This window comes from Spinacia oleracea, chromosome 5 (assembly GCF_020520425.1).
Source record: "Spinacia oleracea cultivar Varoflay chromosome 5, BTI_SOV_V1, whole genome shotgun sequence".
NCBI lineage: Eukaryota > Viridiplantae > Streptophyta > Magnoliopsida > Caryophyllales > Amaranthaceae > Spinacia > Spinacia oleracea.
In genome coordinates, this window is record NC_079491.1 from 7,812,453 (window position 1) to 7,834,010 (window position 21,558).

The 21,558-nt window shown below is 36.8% G+C and overlaps 2 protein-coding genes across 2 annotated transcripts; both read left to right on the plus strand.

The window, feature by feature from the left end:
- Nucleotides 1-905: 905 nt before the first annotated feature.
- On the plus strand, nucleotides 906-17,008 carry LOC110788104 (F-box/kelch-repeat protein At3g06240). The gene is made up of 4 exons (XM_056829333.1): nucleotides 906-932; nucleotides 1,503-1,707; nucleotides 1,936-3,156; nucleotides 16,578-17,008. Exons 1-3 carry the CDS (start codon nucleotides 906-908, stop codon nucleotides 3,111-3,113), a joined length of 1,410 nt encoding a protein of 469 aa, XP_056685311.1. The 3' UTR covers nucleotides 3,114-3,156; nucleotides 16,578-17,008.
- Nucleotides 17,009-18,550: 1,542 nt separating this feature from the next.
- On the plus strand, nucleotides 18,551-20,557 carry LOC110788084 (F-box/kelch-repeat protein At3g06240-like). The gene is made up of 2 exons (XM_021992728.2): nucleotides 18,551-18,755; nucleotides 19,000-20,557. Exon 2 carries the CDS (start codon nucleotides 19,002-19,004, stop codon nucleotides 20,160-20,162), a length of 1,161 nt encoding a protein of 386 aa, XP_021848420.1. The 5' UTR covers nucleotides 18,551-18,755; nucleotides 19,000-19,001; the 3' UTR covers nucleotides 20,163-20,557.
- The last annotated feature ends 1,001 nt before the right edge of the window (nucleotides 20,558-21,558 follow it).

Here is a 21,558-nt window from a genome sequence, read left to right on the forward strand (position 1 = left end):
CCAAATCTAGTCATTTCAAACTATGTTGCACTATAAATTCTTTTTAAAAATTAAATTGTCACAAGCTATGCATGTGTTTGGGTTTGTAGGAAAAAAAAGAAGAAAAGAAAGGAAAACCCTAATTTTGTTGGTTGTAATTTACTGAAAATTATTAGGTGTATTCGTGTGAATCGTGCACTCAAGGGTATTTTTATGTCCATTTAGTGGTCCAGAAAATATGAGAGGGTGCACCCGAGTGCATGTAATGTGCTCTAGGAATTTTTTGTTCCTTCCCTCCCTTTTAATTTGTTCTTTATGTATTTCGTTTATGGTGTTTTGTTTTCTTCTTTACATTGAGAAAATTTCATTTTATATTATGACATAAATGTCTTATTATTCTGTCAAAAATTGTGTCCAATAATTATTTTAATCAATTAAATTCAGTGTTGACATTTAATCTCTCACACTTTTTCATTAGGGCATTAGATCATTTTGATAAAAGTGAAAACATTACTCCGTATATATAAACGTAATTAAATTGTTTTTTATAAAAGTGAAAACATTATATATAAACATTAATATTTGTTTTTTTTTTTTGCAGGAGAATTTTGTTTTTTTTTCTCTTCAACCTATTTGTCTTTATTTTATTTTATTTTAATTCGATTTTTCTAATAAGTCAGTTTCAACTAAATTTTATTGTACGTTGATTCTTTTGAATAAATCAAAGCCAAAAAAAATCCACCTTCATATATTAGATTAATTAATAATTGGACTATGCTTTTTGTTAAAAAAAAAAATCTTTACCAAGATCAATATAGTTACCTTCAACTACTGGTTTATCACAATAGTTATTTTTGTTTTTCTACCTCCCTTTTGTAGTTTTATTGATACATTTACATATAAAAATCCTAATCAGTTTAAACCGTATGGCGTATGAAATCAACCATGCAAATGTAGCATTATGAAGAAAAATAAATCTACTAGTTACCTACTAATTTTTATATGAAAAACTATAACAATGTTCTTTTTTATAATAGCAATTATTACTTCCGTGCCACCCGTGACCTAAAATCCTGATTCCGGTACTGACTATATTATTCAATTATACCGAATCGATCGCAACCGATCCATAATCAACCGATGAGCCGATTTAACTAATTTAAATTTTTCGTCATGTAAGGGAATAACTCGGATAAATATCTATATAGATGTTTTAATAGAGACTATGTGTAATTTTTTCTCTAGATGAATAATTTTGTGAATAATTTTCTTGCTTATTATTTATGGCGATTAGATATCATACGGAGTATAACACAATTTTAACTTTTATATTCTTGTATGTATCGCGTGCATAAAAAACTAATTCGTTTTATAGGATCTTTATATTTTGGACCTGATGGATCTAGATTGAAATTGAATCGAGTATTTGAGAACCGGTTATGGCCAAATACGACCCGCGGGTCGAGCCGCTGTGGACATAAATTTTCCGGATTAAAATAACCTTACGTACTCCTTTTTAAAAGTGTACCGCCGCTTCCCGCTGCTCAGGAGCACTCAACTGTATTGACTTGAGTACTCTTCTCCAATCTCCATTAATTCTCCTCAGCCTTTCATCTCAAATTCATTCAGCTTTATATTTCCGTTACCGAGTTTTTCGACAGAAACTTCGGCCTCCGGCGAAAACCAACGTCGCTTGTGCTCAGATTATTGAAGCTCGATTCTTCAAAGGTTATTTCTTTTACTTACATAATATAATTATGATTTTCGATTTCGCATTTCTTCTATTTATAAAAATTTGTGAGTATTATTGGATTACTTGTACTGTATTATGTCAAATTAATGGTTAATTCGACTACTTGAAATTAATTTGTTCACTTAGGTTAGGCCTGATTTAGCTTATATTGGTCGATTTAGGGTTCTTTACATGAATTACAACCCTAAAACTTCAATCTGCAGAGATGAGGAGCAGAAAGAAGAGAGTACCAGACCATGAAATTCACATACCAGCGGAGTTGTTGACGGAGATTTTGGCGCGGCTGCCGGTGAAAACCCTATTAAGATTTAGGTGCGTTTGCAAACTTTGGTGCTCTCTAATTGATTCCCAAGATTTCATAGATATGCATCTTAGACTCTTTCAGAACAATCGTAGCAAAACTCATCTATTAGTCATGGAACACAAAAACCGTGCGAATGGTGATGAGCGCATATTCACAATTCGACACGCTGACACGCTGAGGAAAACTGCTCACCTCCATACTAGTAATAACTCATACCGAATTATTGCAACCTGTAATGGGTTGGTGCTGTTATGGAAGCCTAATTCTGGTAGAGGGAGTGATTTGAGGTTGTGGAACCCTTCTATTCGAAAGTCATTCTTACTTCCTACTTGTCTTTTTGGGGACGAGTGCATTCGAAGTTTCAGTGAATTGCTTTTGGGATTTTCTCCTTGTTCAAATGATTATAAGTTGGTTGTCTTTAGGTATAATGATGGTTTGGCTCAAGATGTGTCTATTGCAGTTTATTCGCTTCGAAATCATAGTTGGAGGGTCAATGTCAATAGGATCAATGTTCCCTTATCGTTTATGAGGGGGTTTCCAACTCAAGGTGACCGTGTTTTCTGTCGAGGGGCTATTTACTGGATAGGACGTGATCCTTACCTACCGGAGGTAAAGGAGAACCAAAAAACTCATCTTGTGTCTTTTAACTTTGATTCAGAGGACTTTATCTCTGTGGAACTACCAGATGCCGCAGAAGAAGCGTTTATGAGGTATATTTTCCTTGTTGGTGAGTCTGTAGCGGTTTTCAGTGAGTATCTCAGGAATAACTGCGTGTGGGTTTTGGAAACGGATGGTGGATTTAGAAAGGATCCAAGGCTTTCAAGAGTTGTACAATGGGATTCTGGCAATGCATTTCAAGGGATCTCAATTTTTCTAGATTCGAGGCTCCTCTACAATCAGGAAAGTGATACATTTATCATACATGACTCTAACAGAGTGAATTCTTTTAACCCTACCACTCATCAAGTACAACGGCTGGGAAAGTCAATTCGCGGTACACTAACTCTGGATACTTATGTCGAGAGCTTGGAGTTGCATAAAGGGACTCAAGGCCAGTGTTTGACACTCTTCCCATGACAGAGGAGATTAGCAGGCAATGTCCAATTTTAGAAGATCACAGGTAAAAGTGCAATGCACATGTTCTTATTAGCATACATTACGTATCTGTCATACTGTCACTTTTATTTAGAAGTTTTTCGTATAATTTTTGTTTAGCTTGTTATTTGTTAGCCACGACTTACCAATATATAAGCCTACTAGATGAATCAATGTATATTGGAGTCCTCTTTGTACTGAAAGTGGTACTGTCATAGACTGATGTCCCTGCTTCTTTGTGCTTTCAAATGGATATAATCATATAAAGATAACACGAACTTGATCTTTATTTGGGTTTTTATTATCTACCATTGATCGTTTAAAAGAAATGTTGGATTAGCCTTGTTCTTTAGTCTTGAGGTAAATTGAAAGCGCCGTGCTAGCTCTTGTGATTAATGGTTACTTTTTACTTTAATTTAGATAAAGGGACGGATAGTTTTTGGGACTAAAATTGCAGTTATAGTAGTGGGTGCAAAGTTCCTAGCACGCATGTAAGGGATTCACATCTTCGTTGCTTTAATATATAGTATACTGAGTAGGATACAAGTATTATTCGCCATTAGTTCCGAGTTCTTGTACATGATCATGATATTTGGTGTCAGCCTTGTGGATGTTGCATTTTCATATAGGGAGATTTTGTTACTATAGGGGCAAGTTGTTGGGTTTTCTTTTAATTAAGATTCATCCGTAATTCCATTAAGCCACTGTAGGTGGTTTCTACAAACTTGATTTCCTCCGTTCCATTGCTGAGATTTCGGTATTATTTACGTTACATTTCATGATCAACTTTCTTGATCCTCCTCTGTTGTACTATCGAAAAAGTGGAGTGTATCTGATACTCATCAACATTTCTTAATACGAGGATACAAATATGGTCCAAATGGATTATCCTAGTTGTAGCCTTATGGGAGATGACTGATGTCTGATTCTAGCATATAAAGATTTAATAAATCATTCTGTTTTTTAGAAGTTAAAATTAACTTATACCACATGGTCTGTGATAGTTCAGTAGGAACACTTGACAAGAGGGGGGGTGAATTGTTCCTTGGGAACTTGGGTAAGTTTCTTGCGGAATTTAAACAATAAAGAGACTGAGAATAATGAGCGAAAAAAGATATAAAATGGAGGAACCTTCTTGACCCTAATCAAGAAGAACCTCACTACTCTTTTGTATTAATGCAATAACTCTATTACAAATACACTCTTTAACTCGAGTTCCTCTCGAACACGAGTTCCCCACAGCAATCCCCTTTGATTACTGTGCTCCTCTTTCTCTCTTTGACTTAACTCTAAGTCGCTCCTTTTCTCTTTGACTTAACTCTAAGTCGCTCTGTTTCTCTTTGACTTAACTCTAAGTCAATTAAGGATCACTCAACCCTTAAACCCAAAATACAATTTGATATAAAACTCTAGTACGTAATAAAGCTCAAAGTAATAAGGAACTCAAGGGACACTCTTTTGAAAACTGATTCTCTTTTAAAACGTTTAAGCTCTTAAGATATATTTTGCAAAGATCGGTTGTGTGTTTTGAAAAGCTAAAACTCTTCTCCTTTTATAGGAGAGTTTCACTTAGGGTTGGGTACCCATGTTTTCCTCAACTACCCACTAACAGTTACTGCTCAGTAACACGGGCATAGTTGGAGAGAAACAAGGGAGACCAAATCAAAACACTAAATGTACGTTGAACAGAAATACGTGGGGAGAGTTTCAAGGAACGTGGAAAAACTTTTACTTGAGAAACAAGGAGAATAAATCAGAATCCTATGTTTCATTTATTAATTAAATACATTTTATTTATTAAAAAGATTTTCCAAGTTAAAACTCTTTTATAATTACAGTTAACATATTTCATTTAAAACGTACCAAAATACTATGTCCCTTTCATACCAAATTACTTATAAACTTTATTAAATACTTACATAAATCCTAAAACATAAACTCATATGTTGTAGTCTTCATGTTGCACCTTTAGAAGCTTCACTCGAAGACTTCCCAATTTGTTCCTTCTCTGGAACGCCGAGGATCCACATAATATATGAGGATCTCGCCTTAGGAACTCGCCTAAGGATCTCGCCTTGCTTAATGATTATTTCTTCAATGTAGTGTCTGACATGGATCAATTACTTGCTTATATTCCACGTTGCTTAGTTTATCCAACTCAGGATCTCCTTAACTTAGCATTATTCCTCTAAGGATCTCGGAACCTATTATGCAACATAACTTAACCAATTGTCAGGAGTTTGCTTTGTCATCATCAAAACTTTAGGGTCAACAATATTCCCCCTTTTTGGTGATGACAACAAAAGCAAACTTTCACTAAATGCAGCAATAATCAATTAGCATAAATATAAAGCAATAAATTAAATAAATTATTTTTATAAAAATTAATCTAAACTTCCTAAATGAAATTAAGGAAAATAGAAATTAATTTTAATAAACGAAAATAAAATTTAAAACGAGAAATAAAATTTTATAAACTTACATCGAGAAGAGAGTAGTGAGACGGATTCAAGTGATCAATTTAAGTTAAGTTTGCATTCATTTCCCCCTGTTGGCATTAACAAAAAGTAGAAATACACAATACTAATATATACCGATTAGAGGGCCCTCCGATCAACGGTTGGCAAACTAAGTTAGCCTCAAAGTTAAGTTCCAACGTACTAGATTTGAATAGAAAACATAATAAATAACTAGTCATGATTTTAGAGATACGTTCATTGATGAGTTCCACTAAAATTAAAGGAAATAAAATAAAATAAAGGAAATAAAGGATGTAACTGTATCCCATGAAAGGAGTACAAACCAAAAAAATAAATAAAAAGTTCCAAAATAAAAATAAAGCGTAATGTAGCACACACACACACAAAAAATTTGGGATCTTGGAAATTGGGATGGAACAAGGTTAGATTTTGGCAAAGAGATCCTCAAGTATGGGAAGGACTTGAATCCATTGGTTGAACTCCAGATAACAAAGCTGTAATCTGATTCTGGAGTTGTAGTATCATAGCATTTGTGGACTCTTGAAGCAGTATCATTCTATCCATATCCTTTCTCAACTTGATAACCTGTTCCTTGAGTTCCTCCTTATTGGGATCATGAGATCCTAAGGAACTTGAAGAACCAAAAGCAGCAAACCCACCAAAGCCAGTAATGGAAGAAGGAACAGTAGGAGTGGGAGGAACAGGGATGTACCTTGGTTAAGGAACAGGGCTATCCACCTTTGGTGTAGGAACAGGTGTGGATGTTTTTTCAATCATAGCAAGTTCCTTTTCCTCCTTTTCAAATTCAACAGTGTCCTCCAATACCTCTACGTTCCCATCATCATCCTCATTGTCACAAGATATGTCAACGAACACCGGAGGAACAATGACCTTAGGAACTCTAGTGGCTACCCTTATGCTCCTACGTTTACCACGAGGAACATCCTTTGGCACCTTAGGAACCACCTTAGTAGCCTTTTCCACCTTCTTAGGAACTACCTTAGGAACACCTTCTTTTCCCCCCTTACTTTTAGGTTCCTTCACTGTAGCCACGGCCCAACATAATCTCCCATTAACTACTGCTAGATTCATGCTTCTTAATAAATCACTTTGCACAATTTGTTGACTAGTGACCATCAACTCTCCATAGTCACGCAAATCCACAGAGAAACTCCTAAACACCATAGTCAACAATGAAGCATAACCAACTTTATAATCTGAAGAAACACAGTGGGATAAGTGTTTAATCATTAAGGCAGGAAAGTTGATTGGTATTTTGTGTTCAAGGCAATACATCAAAGAAGCATCATAGAGGTTGGCCAAGGTACGCTTTTGAGTGCGAGGAACAATACCTCTACGAACAAGGTTAAAAAGGAGTTTTTGTAGAGGGGTGGGAAACAAGCTTTGGTTAGTTAAGGAACACACTTTAAGATCTCCTCCTTTTGCTTCCACAAGTTGTTCATTAGTCATCACACCAATCTGAATTTTAGCGGTTGCTCCTTTCACATATAAATCAAATCCCTCATTACGAATATTCAATAACTTTGCAATATATTCAGCATTAAATTCAAACGTTGTTCCATTCACACTACTTGAACAAACACCATCCACATATTTAAAATTCGCGCGAAATTCATTCATAGCATCCGGAAATATGGAGGTTTTAGAATAATCACAAAATAAGCTTACCCATCCCTGATGCTTACGAATTTCCATGAATTCCTCAAGATTAGTTTCACACCAAGTCTGATTTACGGCAAAAGCCTTAACCAAATTCGCCTCATCTGCCGAAAGGACCCGGGTTGGGGTTACTTCCCCCTTAGAACAATCCACGGTCTTTTTTGATTTCACAGCCACCCCACCACCCGACCGCCGCTGCCTCTTCGCGGGTCGGTGGTGGGTCTTTTCGGTCGACAGAATAGAGGGGGAGGACGGTGCTGGGCTGGGCGGAGGGATGTCGGGGTTGGGTGGTGAGGTCGCGAGGACGGGGGTGGGACGGGCGAGGTCGGGTTTTTGGTGAGAGGTTGTCGCGATTTGGTTGTTGGGATTGGGTGTCGCGAGGGAAGTTGGTGGAGGAGGGAGGGTCGCGCACGGGAGGGAGGGTGGAGGGGGGTGGCTCGCGAACGGTAGTGGTCCGGCGACGGTTGTGTCGGACGGTTGGGATGGCTGTGAGCCGTCGCCGTCGATGGTTTGTGTGAGGAGATGAGAAGTGTCGTGGCTTAGTTTCTTGAATGGGGCGAGGGAGTTAGGCTCGGCGGCGTCGGTCGGTCGGTCGGCCGGTCTGGGTTCGGTCGCCGACTTGCCGCCGCCGTCGGTTGCTTGTAGCCGGCCGCCGTCCATGGTGGTTAGGGTTTCAGATTTTGAATTTTGAAAATCTAGGGTTTTTGGTGATGGAATTTGGGGATTTTTGATTTGTTGGATTTGTTGTGGAATGGGTGAGATATCCATGGGATTAGGGGATAGAGATTTTCTTTTTCGTTTCAGATTTGTGTTTAAACTTGTTCTCACCATTGTTGGAGATGGTGGAGAAGATGAAGGAAGATGGAGAGGAGGAGTGTAGATTATCAAGGCTTGTTCCTTTGATGTTTTCTGTATTTGAGGTGGGCTAGGTTATGATAGATTCATAGGAGTGGGTGTGAGTTCCATTAGCTTTAAAATTTGGAAAAGATAAAATTTGGTGGAATAATAAAAAGTTTAAGGATATATTTATAAGAGAAAAAAATTAATTTGTGGAAAAATAAAATTTGTGGAAAAATAAAATAAAATGAGTAAATAGAAATTTGTAAAAAAAATAACCATGATCCTCCTAGATTAGTGGAACTTTGTGAATTACGTATCTCATATTACTGACTAATTAAATACACATTTTTAATTCGAAAATTTTAGTTGTTCCTCAACGATGGTAAACTTCAGTTATGCTTTACGCACATGTATTTATAATGGTATACAGTAGTAATGCATAAATCTAAAAGAGTCATACCTCATGAGGATCTGTCAGCTTACTTATCTTATTTTGATCATCCCGAGTTCCATTCTCATTTTCTCATGCTTCTCTCTGCTTAAAGGTTTAGTCATAATATCTGCAATTTGATTCTCAGTTTGACAAAAGTCCAACTTGATTAAACCTTTTTCAACATTATCCTTAAGAAAGTGATGCCTAATATGAATATGCTTAACCCGGGAATGATGTACCGGATCCTTAGAAATGCAGATTGCACTAGTGTTATCACAATAAATAGGAACACAATCATATATGATCCCAAAATCCCTTAACTGTTGCTTTATCCACAGTATTTGAGAGCAACATGCAGCAACTGCTACATATTCAGCTTCTGCTGTGGATAAGGCAACGGTATTCTGTTTCTTGGAACCCCAAGAAACCATGCAAGATCCTAGGAATTGAACCATACCTGATGTGCTCTTTCGGTTTACTAAATCACCTGCATAATCTGCATCTGCATATCCTTTTAAATCGAAAGTTCCACTTCTTGGATAAAACAGACATAGATCGTCTGTTCCTTTGAGGTATCTGAATATCCTCTTCACTGCAGTCATGTGGGACTCCTTTGGGTTTGATTGAAATCTTGCACACAACCCAACACTGAATGATATGTCTGGTCTGCTTGCGGTTAGGTATAGCAGAGATCCAATCATTCCTCTGTACGTCGTTTGATTCACACTTTTTCCTGTGGGATCCTCATCTAGTCTTGTGGCTGTTCCCATGGGAGTGTGATTTGTTCACTGAATCTAGCTCGTACTTTTTGAGGAGTTCCTTCACATATTTTTGTTGGTGGATCATAATTCCTTCCTTAGTTTGTTTGATTTGCAAACCAAGAAAGAAATTAAGTTCCCCCATCATACTCATTTCAAACTCACTGCACATTAAATTAGCAAAATCCTTGCACAAATTTTCGTTAGTAGCACCAAATAATATATCATCGACATAAATTTGTACAACTAATAAGTCAGATCCTTTTGATTTTAAAAATAGAGTTTTATCGATTCTTCCTCGTTTAAAATCATTTTGTAAAAGAAACTTTGATAATCTCTCGTACCACGATCTAGGAGCTTGCTTTAACCCATAAAGAGCTTTATCAAGCTTATAGATGTGGTTCGGAAATTTAGGATTCTCAAAACCAGGGGGTTGTTCCACATAGACGTCTTCCTCAAGAAAACCATTTAAGAAAGCACATTTGACGTCCATCTGATACAACTTGAATCCCATAAAGGCTGCAAAAGAAATTAGAATACGAATAGCTTCTAATCTAGCAACAGGAGCAAAGGTTTCTTCGAAATCAATACCTTCCTGTTGATTGTAGCCCTTGACTACTAACCTTGCCTTGTTCCTGATGATTGTAGTATGTTCATCGAACTTGTTCCTGAACACCCACTTTAATCCTATGACTTTCTGATTCTTTGGCTTGGGTTCCAGATGCCATACCTTGTTCCTTTGGAACTTATTTAACTCATCTTGCATGGCAGTGATCCAATCAGCATCTTCCAAAGCTTCGGTGTGGTTTCTTGGCTCGATTGTGGAGAGGAACGCATGAAAAGCACAGAAGTTCCTTAGTTGAGACCTTGTTTGAGTTCCTTTCCTAATATCACTGATAATCAGATCCATTGGGTGAGAACTTTGATGTTTCCAGGGCTTAGGTTGAAATTGTGCCACTGGAACATCTAAGGTCTCCTCAGTTCCTTCTGTTTCCTGAGATCCTTGTTCCTCTGCATCAGAGGTCTCTTGATCTTCTTCTGGTTCCTCAGAATCATCATCTTCTGGTTCCTCAGGATTTGCATTTTCTGGTTCCTCATGATCAACATTTTCTGGTTCCTCGGGATCAGGGGTTCTTCTTCCAGGAACTCCTTGGTTAGTAGCAGTTTCTTGTGTTTGTGGATCTGCTATTCCATTTTGCTTTCTTCCAGGAGAGATTTCCTCATCATAATCTGTAAAACGAGTTAATCCAATTTCGAAATCTTCCTGTTCCTGAATCTCATCAACATTGTTAGCTTCATCAAATATTATATGTACACTCTCTTCAATACACATCGACCTTTTATTATAAACTCTATATGCTTTACTGTTTAAGGCGTATCCTAGGAACACGGCCTCATCACTTCTTTCATCGAATTTCCCTAAGTTCCTTTTGCCATTGTTGTGAACAAAGCATTTACACCCAAAGGCTCTAAAGTAAGAGATATTGGGTTTGTTTCCTTTTAATAACTCATAGGGAGTCTTGTTTAAAATGGCCCTGATCATTACTCTATTAACAATATAGCAAGCTGTGTTTACTGCTTCAGCCCAGAAGTTCCTTGGTAAGGAACTGGCAATTAACATGGTTCTAGCCATGTCTTCCAAGGTTCTATTTTTTCTTTCAACGACTCCATTTTGTTGTGGAGTCCTAGGTGCAGAAAAGTTGTGATCCATACCTTGTTCCTTGCAGTATTCATCAAACTTGTGATTCTCGAATTCAGTTCCATGATCTGACCTTATATGTATTAGCTGACGTCCTGTGGATCTTTGTATTCTCTTAGCAAAAGCAACAAATTCATTAAACGTTTCATCTTTACTTGCTAAGAAAATAACCCAGGTAAATCGAGAAAAATCGTCAACAATAACCAAGACATAGCGTTTTCCACTTCTACTTTGAATTCTCATAGGTCCACACAAATCCATATGGATGAGTTCCAATGGTTTAGTTGTGCTGACCATTTTCTTAGGCTTGAAAGAGCTCCTGACATGCTTTCCTTTGGCACATGCTTCACAAACTTTGTCTTTAAGGAACTTGATGGAAGGTAGACCTCTCACTAGTTCCTTTGATCTCAGTTTGTCAAGCAATGAAAAGCTAGCATGTCCGAATCTCTTGTGCCATAGAAGTGGATCCTCCTCAATAACACTAAGACAAGTTAAGTTGTTCCTTGGAACTTTGTTGAGATCCACAGTATATGTGTTCCCTTTGCGAGTTCCTTCCAAAATAACTTCTTTACTGTTATTGTTAATAATTCGACAACTTTCTTAAGTAAAGCTTACCGAGTTTCCTTTGTCACAGAATTGTGAAATACTAAGCAGACTGTGCATTAAACCTTCAACCAGGAACACATTATCAATTGAATGGGAACTTGACCTTCCTACTTTTCCAATGGCGATGATTTCACCTTTCTTGTTGTCTCCAAAGGTCACAGTTCCTCCGTTGTAGGCCTCTAGTGAGAGAAATTTGGTTTTATCTCCTGTCATGTGCTTGGAACACCCTCTATCGAGATACCACGAGTTGTTCCCCCTCACTAGGACCTGCAATATTATCTATTGTTAGATACAGGAACTCGGGTTTCCTCGAGTTCCTTTTCTACTAAAAGATCATCTTTCTTAATCCATATCTTCTTGACAATGTTCTGGTTTTTATTGAACAGTTCCTTCTTTTTGGAACACTCAGTCACAACATGATCACCAGTACCACAAAAGGAACAAACTTTGACACTAGGCAGTTCCACATAATTTTTCTTTTTACCATTGTTCCTTTTATAGTAAAAACCTAGGCCTTCAGTTCTCTTAGATTGAGCCTTCTCAATCCACTTAGGCGTGATTCTAGGAGATTGTTTATGTGCATTTGCTAAGGCTAGTTCCTTGGTTAATTTCTCCTTTTGTTCCTTTACTGTGACCAACTCACTGTTTAAGTTTTCCAAATCAACGTTAAAGACCCCCATGCTAATCTCAGTGGACTTGCTAGGATCTAGGCTTAAATTAAACAGTTTATATTGACTGACTTCCACTTTGAGAAGAATGTTTTCATTTTTGACTCTCTCAAAGGAGTTTTGAAGAGCAGTGTTTCTATCAAGCAAGTCAAAGAACCTACCCTGTACATCAGATCTAACATTATTAAGGTAGGTCATGTGTCCCTTGGTGAGTTCCAAGGCTTTGTCACTTTGAGCCTTTATTACACTAAGCTTTTTAAAGTTATCTAGAGTTTCTATCAATAATTCCACTAACTTATTTTTAGACAGAGATTGAAGAGTTGAGGAACTTACTTCTCTTGATGGATCTTGGGTTGTTCCATCAATCTTTGCCATAAGACAAAGGTTTGCTGTTTCTTCATTTGGTTGATCCTCATCTTCTTCCGAGTCAGAAGCATCTCCCCAAGCTGCGATCATAGCCTTCTTGAAGTTTGGTATGGCAAAGGTTGATTTGTTGAATCTTTCCTTGGACAGATCCTTTCCCTTGCCTTTCCCTCTTTCATTTTCCCACTGAGGGCAGTCTTTGATTAGATGGTCTGATTCTCCGCACTTGAAACATCCTTGGTCAGGCTTGGAACCGCTTGGTTTTCTCATTGAGTTCCTTCCTCTTAGATTTCCAGGTTTAGAGTTCGTGTAAAATCTTTTCATTCTTCTGACCAACATGGCAGCTTCTTCTTCATCAGGATCCGAGTCCTCCTGTTCCTCAGCCTTAAGAGCAAAGCCTCGATTCTTGGGATTCTCAGGAACAGCTGCTCCTAGATGTAATTCGTGCGTCATCAAGGATCCCGCCAATTGTTCAATGTTGAATTTGGTGAAATCCTTTGTTTCGAACAATGCCGTGACCTTGGTTCTCCATCTATCATCCTGTGGCATGCTCCTTAGGATCTTCCTTCTTCCAAGAGAAACTAGTTCATTAGTGATATTAGTGAAACGAGTAAACATTTCCTGTATTGTTTCTCTTGGTTGCATTTCAAAATGTTCATACTTAGACATTAATAAATCAATTTTTGAACGTTTGACCTCATTAGTTCCTTCATGAGTTATTTGAAGGAGATCCCAGATTTGCTTTGCGCTCTTGCACCCCATAACTCTGTTATGTTCATGAGGTCCAAGGCCGCAATGCAAGATTTTCACAGCCATTGCGTTGATTTCAAATTTCTCAAAATCTTCCTTAGTAAAATCAGACATAGGTTTAGGAACTACCTATGACTCGCCAGACTTGATAGTTCTCTGCCTTGATGTAGATCTCCATCCTGTTCTTCCAGTAGGTGTAGAATTTTCCGTTGAACATTGGAGGTCTTTGAGTGGAATAACCTTCCTCGAGTTTCTCGTAAGCGTTCATACTTTCCAGGAACTTTTTCTCAACAGGGTTTCCTGTATTTTTGTGAGATCCTGCTCTGATACCAACTGATAGTTCAGTAGGAACACTTGACAAGAGGGGGGTGAATTGTTCTTTGGGAACTTGGGTAAGTTTCTTGCGGAATTTAAACAATAAAGAGACTGAGAATAATGAGCGAAAAAAGATATAAAATGGAGGAACCTTCTTGACCCTAATCAAGAAGAACCTCACTACTCTTTTGTATTAATGCAATAACTCTATTACAAATACACTCTTTAACTCGAGTTCCTCTCGAACACGAGTTCCCCACAGCAATCCCCTTTGATTACTGTGCTCCTCTTTCTCTCTTTGACTTAACTCTAAGTCGCTCCTTTTCTCTTTGACTTAACTCTAAGTCGCTCTGTTTCTCTTTGACTTAACTCTAAGTCAATTAAGGATCACTCAACCCTTAAACCCAAAATACAATTTGATATAAAACTCTAGTACGTAATAAAGCTCAAAGTAATAAGGAACTCAAGGGACATTCTTTTGAAAACTGATTCTCTTTTAAAACGTTTAAGCTCTTAAGATATATTTTGCAAAGATCAGTTGTGTGTTTTGAAAAGCTAAAACTCTTCTCCTTTTATAGGAGAGTTTCACTTAGGGTTGGGTACCCATGTTTTTCTCAACTACCCACTAACAGTTACTGCTCAGTAACATGGGCATAGTTGGAGAGAAACAAGGGAGACCAAATCAAAACACTAAATGTACGTTGAACAGAAATACGTGGGGAGAGTTTCAAGGAACGTGGAAAAACTTTTACTTGAGAAACAAGGAGAATAAATCAGAATCCTATGTTTCATTTATTAATTAAATACATTTTATTTATTAAAAAGATTTTTCAAGTTAAAACTCTTTTATAATTACAGTTAACATATTTCATTTAAAACGTACCAAAATACTATGTCCCTTTCATACCAAATTACTTATAAACTTTATTAAATACTTACATAAATCCTAAAACATAAACTCATATGTTGTAGTCTTCATGTTGCACCTTTAGAAGCTTCACTCGAAGACTTCCCAATTTGTTCCTTCTCTGGAACGCCGAGGATCCACATAATATATGAGGATCTCGCCTTAGGAACTCGCCTAAGGATCTCGCTTTGCTTAATGATTATTTCTTCAATGTAGTGTGTGACATGGATCAATTACTTGCTTATATTCCACGTTGCTTAGTTTATCCAACTCAGGATCTCCTTAACTTAGCATTATTCCTCTAAGGATCTCGGAACATATTATGCAACATAACTTAACCAATTGTCAGGAGTTTGCTTTGTCATCATCAAAACTTTAGGGTCAACAGTCTGAATCAAGGAAACCAGATTTCAGAACAAACTAGGATAATGTCATCATTGCTGGGAGCTCCTAAGCGTTTCAAGAAGAGATGGCTAAGTTTTAAAGGATGGAAAATAAACTTAAGCTAGTGATGTTCTAGCTAAATTCTCAAGAATCATTTCAGAGCTTCAAATTCAGTACTGTTATGTGTCAACCCCTGTAACTCTGTAATTAAATGGATAAACAGATCGAAAAGTGTGAGCTGGCTCTAATACACTAAGTTAGAATGATAATGAGTTGTCTAGCAGCATGATTTTTTGAAGAATCTACGGCCTCTTCTTCTTTGCCTAAGGAACCTAGAAGTTGGTTAGCCTCCCTAATGGAGTGTTGAATTTCCACCTCTTTCGCATTTTTCTTGAAGGTTCAATATAAACTATCCCATGGGATCTGTTGACTACTTACCAACAGAACAGAACATGTTTTTACAGAAATTACCTAACCGAGGGAGGGAGGTTGAGATTCCTTGAGATGTCTCGTGCCTATATTGATTTTTTTCCATTGAATGTGAATGTGTGATCCAGTATCTCTATTCTACATATCCATGAGATTGAAAATGGGAATCCTTGTTGTTTTGGAGACACAAATTCTGGTCAAAGCAAAATTTTATTTCTCCACACCATGTATTTCACTATTGTAAGAGTATTTCCTGTAATTTACGGAGGCTTTAATAGTCAAGTACTGCTTAATGCTCTTTGTCTGACTTGCATAGTTTGTCCTTCTTAGGTCCAAAACTCAATTGAATACTACTACGAGTTGGAAAATTGTGAATTATATTGCCTTTAGAACGATGATGAAGCCAAATAATTTTACATTGTCTACTGTTATTCACTGCACAAATATGCACAAATATACTGCAACATACCTCAGTGATCGTATATATACTTTTTTCACCCATGTGCAATTTTGTTATGTGTTTATGTATGTGCATGTCTATACCGAATGCCTATGTGATTCTGTAAGTGTGTATCTTGCTTTCTTAATAATTATCAATGTCCAATGAATAGAGTTGGACTGGTCTGTAGTCCATAAAAACAAATAGTTTCTTAATTTTATTAATTAAAAGCCATGAGAAGTGGCTGAAACAAAGTATGCCCTTTCAGAAGAAGGGACTATTAGTGATTGATCTGTCTCAGGGAAGTTTCTTAAATCTTCCTGAATCAGTTTCTAACAAAACAGGCGGTCCTCCATTACACCAAATCTGATTGCATCCTCCCCTCCCCCTAGTGTGTTTTTTGCCTTTTGTATCCGGCACATTTGGAAAAGAAGAAGTGTCTGTTCCATCTCTCGCATTAATATCCCATTTTCCGCAGTTTGTAATGACTCAAACTAACGACTCTTGGGTGAAGGGTACTGCCCGTGTTAAGTTTGCTCACGACTCTCTCGAGGCTGAGCTTAGTATACAGAGTACACTCCTTTGGATTCCCTCGAAAAGTTGGGATTCTTGTTTTATTGTTTCTGATTGTTTGACGACTGTCACTGCTATCAGTAGTGTTTCTCATATCAACTCAAGGCACCATTATATTGCAGGGAACTTCATTGGTAACTTAACAGGTGATAGTTTGATTTTTGAGGGAAGATCAACTAACAAATTGGCTGATGCGATGGCCAAGAGCTCAAGGAAGAAGCTTATTTTGTGTAATCAATCTTGTAATTTTCAATCCCCTTCCCCGGATTGTATAAGTAATAAGTTATTTGCTAGAAGACTCTTTGAACCTGTCTTTTGGTAGCTGGAACCGAAGGTATTATCGCGCCTCTTGTATTAAGGGACAGAAGCCTTCAGGGCTAATCCCAACTTGCTAATTAATCTACTGTTCTAGTGACATTGTTGCTTAAGTTATCAAGTTGGAGCTTTGTAAATTTTACAGTTTATGCATGTTTTCACATAGGAAGCAAAGCTATATGCATTCGACATGCTTCAATCACTTTGGAAGCAAATGAATATTACAATAACAATGATTCATCTTTGGCTTTTGATCACTATGATTTCGTTAAACGCATGAGAACGTGAAAGGTTGATCAATCCACTTATAAAAATGATGAAACTAATTCATGTGACTATTTTCTTGTAATGTTTTTCCGTTTGAGTTCATGTTGATTTTGTGTTCGTGTATTAGAGTTTATATTGCCTTTGTTAAATTCTTCATACCTCTATTTAAAAATATTGCATGTAATGATGTCAAATCCAGGCAATCTAGCTATTCTGTGCTATAAACGAATCTAATTATGTCAAATATGGGTCACTTTGTATTCTATATTTCTACAATAAAATGATCTCAAATACTTGTATAATAATTATAGAGTAACTTTTAATAAGAAAATATTTACATCTATAATTATATAGTAATATATTAAAAGATGTTTATAAAAATGAAGGATTGAACATCTAACCTCATGGACTAAAATTTCCACTTATTATTATCTTAGCTAGCTACAATATATGTTATGTTTATCCATATAAATGTCAAATACTCCGTACAGTCTTTTAAAAATGAGCACATATTTACAAAAAGTAAACCCACTAAAGTAAAATCCGGAACAATGTCTAGGTCAGACACTACTTACCTAGTATACAAAGTACTCCATATGTATTAATTTGGCTTTGTATAACTTTTTATTAATAAATTATGAAACCCAAAGTTGTCGGGATTGAAACTTACTACTCCGTACTAAAATTTACAGTATGCTTGGTGTTCCGGTATAGATTAGGAACGGTTGGAGAGGTCTTGCTAGTTGTATGATCCGGTTATTCAGATGAGTTCCTGCACAGATAACACTGGTAAATTGGCCTCGGAGGTGATTCGAGGATCCCCTCCGATGTCGTGGGTCGGGTGTACGGATTATACAGATTGTACATTATGTCTTATTTAACTTACAATTAGAACTTGTTTTGTCTCTTCTAAGTACTTGATTACGAAAATTAGAAATGCAAACTAGCCATTAGATTCAAATTCTACAATTTAAAAGCAATTTGTGTATTTGGTGCAAACAAGTTTAAAAATAGGGGTATATTGTGCAAGACGTTTATAAATAGGTGCATTTGGTGAATTATAAACATGACTTAACGGAGGACTAAGGGAAAGTCAAAATAGGGGTATTTGGTGAACAATACGAAAAAATAGGGGTATACTATGTATTTTGAAACACGCAGGGGTATTTGGTGAATTTCGTGAAATCTCAGGGGTATTTCATGAAAAAACCGTTTTTTAAATATAGTTCGTGAGAAATGTGTAAAGGATGAGAAGTGGTGAGTGAAGAGTGTGAATTTTTTAATGATTTTTTATAAAAAGTAAGTGGATAGCCTGGGTTAGTAGGTAAGTGTGAGAAATAATATAATATTGATAAAAAATAACATTTATAGGAGCGGTGCAAATATTAAGCACACGGATCAATAACCTTACGTCCCTAATTTTTAGTGGGAAGTGATAAATCCAAGGAAAATTTTACTTCTTCCAAGGAAATCCACATTTTTTTAAAGGTGATTTCCTTGGAAGAAGTGAAATTCTTCCTTGGATTTATCATTTCCCATTTTTAGTGTACCGCCGCTTCCTCTTTCGCTTCTCCATTCTCCATTAATTCTATTCAGCCTTTCATCTCATATTCAATCAACTATATATTTCCGTAACCGAGTTCTCCAACAACAACTTCGGCCTCCGGCGAACACGAACGTCGCTTGTGCTCAGATTATTGAAGCTTGATTCTTAAAAGGTTATTTCTTTTACTTTCATAATATAATTATGACTTTCAATTTCGTATTTATTGGGTTGTTTATACTGTATTACGAGTAGTATTGGGTATTTGTACTGTACTATGTCATCCAAATTAATGGTTAATTTGACTAGTTGAAATTAATTTGTTCATTTAGTTTAGGAGTGATTTATCTTATATCTGTCGATTTAGGGTTCTTTACATGATTTACAACCCTAAAACTGAGACACAATTCAATCTGCAGGGATGAGGAGCAGAAAGAAGAGAGTACCGGACCATGAAATTCACATACCAACGGAGTTGTTGACGGAGATTTTGGCGCGGCTGCCGGTGAAAACCCTATTAAGATTTAGGTGCGTTTGCAAACTTTGGTGCTCTCTAATTGATTCCCAAGATTTCATAGATATGCATCTTAGGCTCTTTCAGAACAATCGTAGCAAAACTCATCTATTAGTCATGGAAGAAATTTACCGTGCGAATGGTGAAGAGTGCACATTTGCAATTCGTCGCGCTGACACGCTGAGGAAAACTGCTCATCTCCATACTAGTAATAACTCATACCAAATTATTGCAACCTGTAATGGGTTGGTGTTGTTATGGGAGCGTATTTCTAGTGGAGGGAGTGATTTGAGATTGTGGAACCCTTCGATTCGAAAGGCGTTGTTGCTTCCTGCTTGTCCTTCTGAACACGAGCGTCATCCGTTGCTTTTGGGATTTTCCCCTTTTTCAAATGACTATAAGTTGGTTGTCTTTAGGTATAATGATGGTTTGGCTCAAGATGTGTCTATGTCTATTGCAGTTTATTCACTTCGAAATCATAGTTGGAAGGTCAATGTCAATAGGATCAATGTTCCCTTATCGTTTATGAGGGGGTTTCCAACTCAAGGTGACCGTGTTTTCTGTCGAGGGGCTATTTACTGGATAGGGCGCGATCCTTACCTACGGAAGGTTAAGGGGAACCAAAAAACTCATCTCGTGTCTTTTAACTTTGATTCAGAGGACTTTATCTCTGTGGAACTACCAGATACCGCCAAAGATTGGTTTATTTTCCTCCTTGGTGAGTCTGTAGCGGTTTCAAGCATGGATATTAGGAATAGCCCCGTTTGGGTTTTGGAAACGGATGGTGGGTTTAGAAAGGATCCAAGACTTTCGAGAGTTGTACAATGGGATTCTTGCAATGCATTTAAAGGGATCTCAATTTTTCTAGATTCGAGGCTCCTCTACAATCAGGACAGTGATACATTTATCATACATGACTCTAACAGAGTGAATTCTTTTAACCCTACCACTCGTCAAGTACAACAGTTGGGAAAGTCAATTCGTGGTACACTAACTCTGGATACTTATGTCGAGAGTTTGGAGTTGCATAAAGGGACTCAAGGCCACATTTTTTCCATGACAAAGTAGATTAGCAGGCAATGTCCAATATTGGAAGATGACAGGTAAAAGTGCAATGCATATTATATTACTAGTAGAGTAGTTATCTGCCACTTTCATTTAGAAGTTCTGTCAGATTTACTACTTTCTTATAATTTTTGTTTAGCTTGTTATCTGTTAACCACAAACTTACAAATGGATTGTTCAACTTTTTCTGTTGTTTAACTCTGTTATTTTAATTCTATGCATTAAGGGATGGAGGATCTTTCATGTACCAAATAACTGTTGGTACATAATTTAAGCCTCTTACCAAACCAATGTATAATGGATTTCTCTTTGTAATGGAAATTGAACTATCATAGACCTGCAGGCACTAACATGATCTTTATCTTTAATTAATTGGATTATTATTAACCCGAGATTCATTATGTAAAACGGAAGGTACATTTAATTAAGCTTTGTTCTTTAGTTTTGATGAACATACCGTGCTAGCTTTTGTGATTGATGGTTACTTTATCCTTCAATTTATTCGTCTCTAGTTCTGAATTCTTGTAGTTGTACATGATGGTGGTATTTGGTGTCAGCCTTGTGGATGTTGGATTTTCACATAGGGAGATTTTGATGGCTTATCTTCCTAGGCAGGATGTTGATTCCAGATTCCGAGTAATTAGTTTATTTCAAATCATGATTTTGGCTTAATTCATTGGTAGAGCTGGATCCCCTTAGACTGTGTGCAAAATCGAGAGCCTGCTATAGACTTCTGACTAAGCCTTGTTCTTTAGTTACTACTAGCAACTTGTTTTATATGCCTTTCCTGGGAATCTATGAGTGTTTCCATTATGCCATATAAGATCTTTTCATTTCAACCGCGTACTTTTCTCCTTCCTATTGCCGATAATTCCGCTAAGTGGTGTTTGCATTTCATAATCAAGTTTTCGAGCCTCTATTTTTTATACTCCCTCCGTTATTGTTTATTAGTCCTTTATGAAATATTGAACAATCTACTAAAATGACATATTGCATGTACTTCTCTAAAAAAATTCGCCCATGTGGGCAGGAGAGAAAACAAAAATTAAAAAATAGGTGGAGTGTTTCGTACGTGTTGTTAAATTAGAAAATAAAGGGACCTCTCGCATATTTATTTGGGGCGAAAAGGAATTACTATTGTAATATAAAGATAAAGAGAGAATAATTGTTGAACAAATAAAAAAAATTATTCTAAACGGGACTAATAAAAGAATATCCTAATACAAAAGGGGACTAATAAATAAGAACGGAGGGGTATCTGAATTCTGAACATGTAATAAGGAGTAAACTTTGCTTAGCTCTTTATGTACGGAAGTTGCAGGAGGCATATCTTCAGTTGTAGCCTTCTGAGAGATGTCTGATTCCAGCACATAAAGAACTGATCAGACTATCAAATATA

Coding starts and splice junctions, on each gene's coding strand:
- LOC110788104 (XM_056829333.1), top strand. CDS start 906: ATGGCGTATGAAATCAACCATGCAAAT. Junction 933..1,502: donor ATGAAATCAACCATGCAAAT/GTAGCATTATGA, acceptor CCTTTTTAAAAG/TGTACCGCCGCTTCCCGCTG. Junction 1,708..1,935: donor TGAAGCTCGATTCTTCAAAG/GTTATTTCTTTT, acceptor TTCAATCTGCAG/AGATGAGGAGCAGAAAGAAG.
- LOC110788084 (XM_021992728.2), top strand. CDS start 19,002: ATGAGGAGCAGAAAGAAGAGAGTACCGGACCATGAAATTCACATACCA.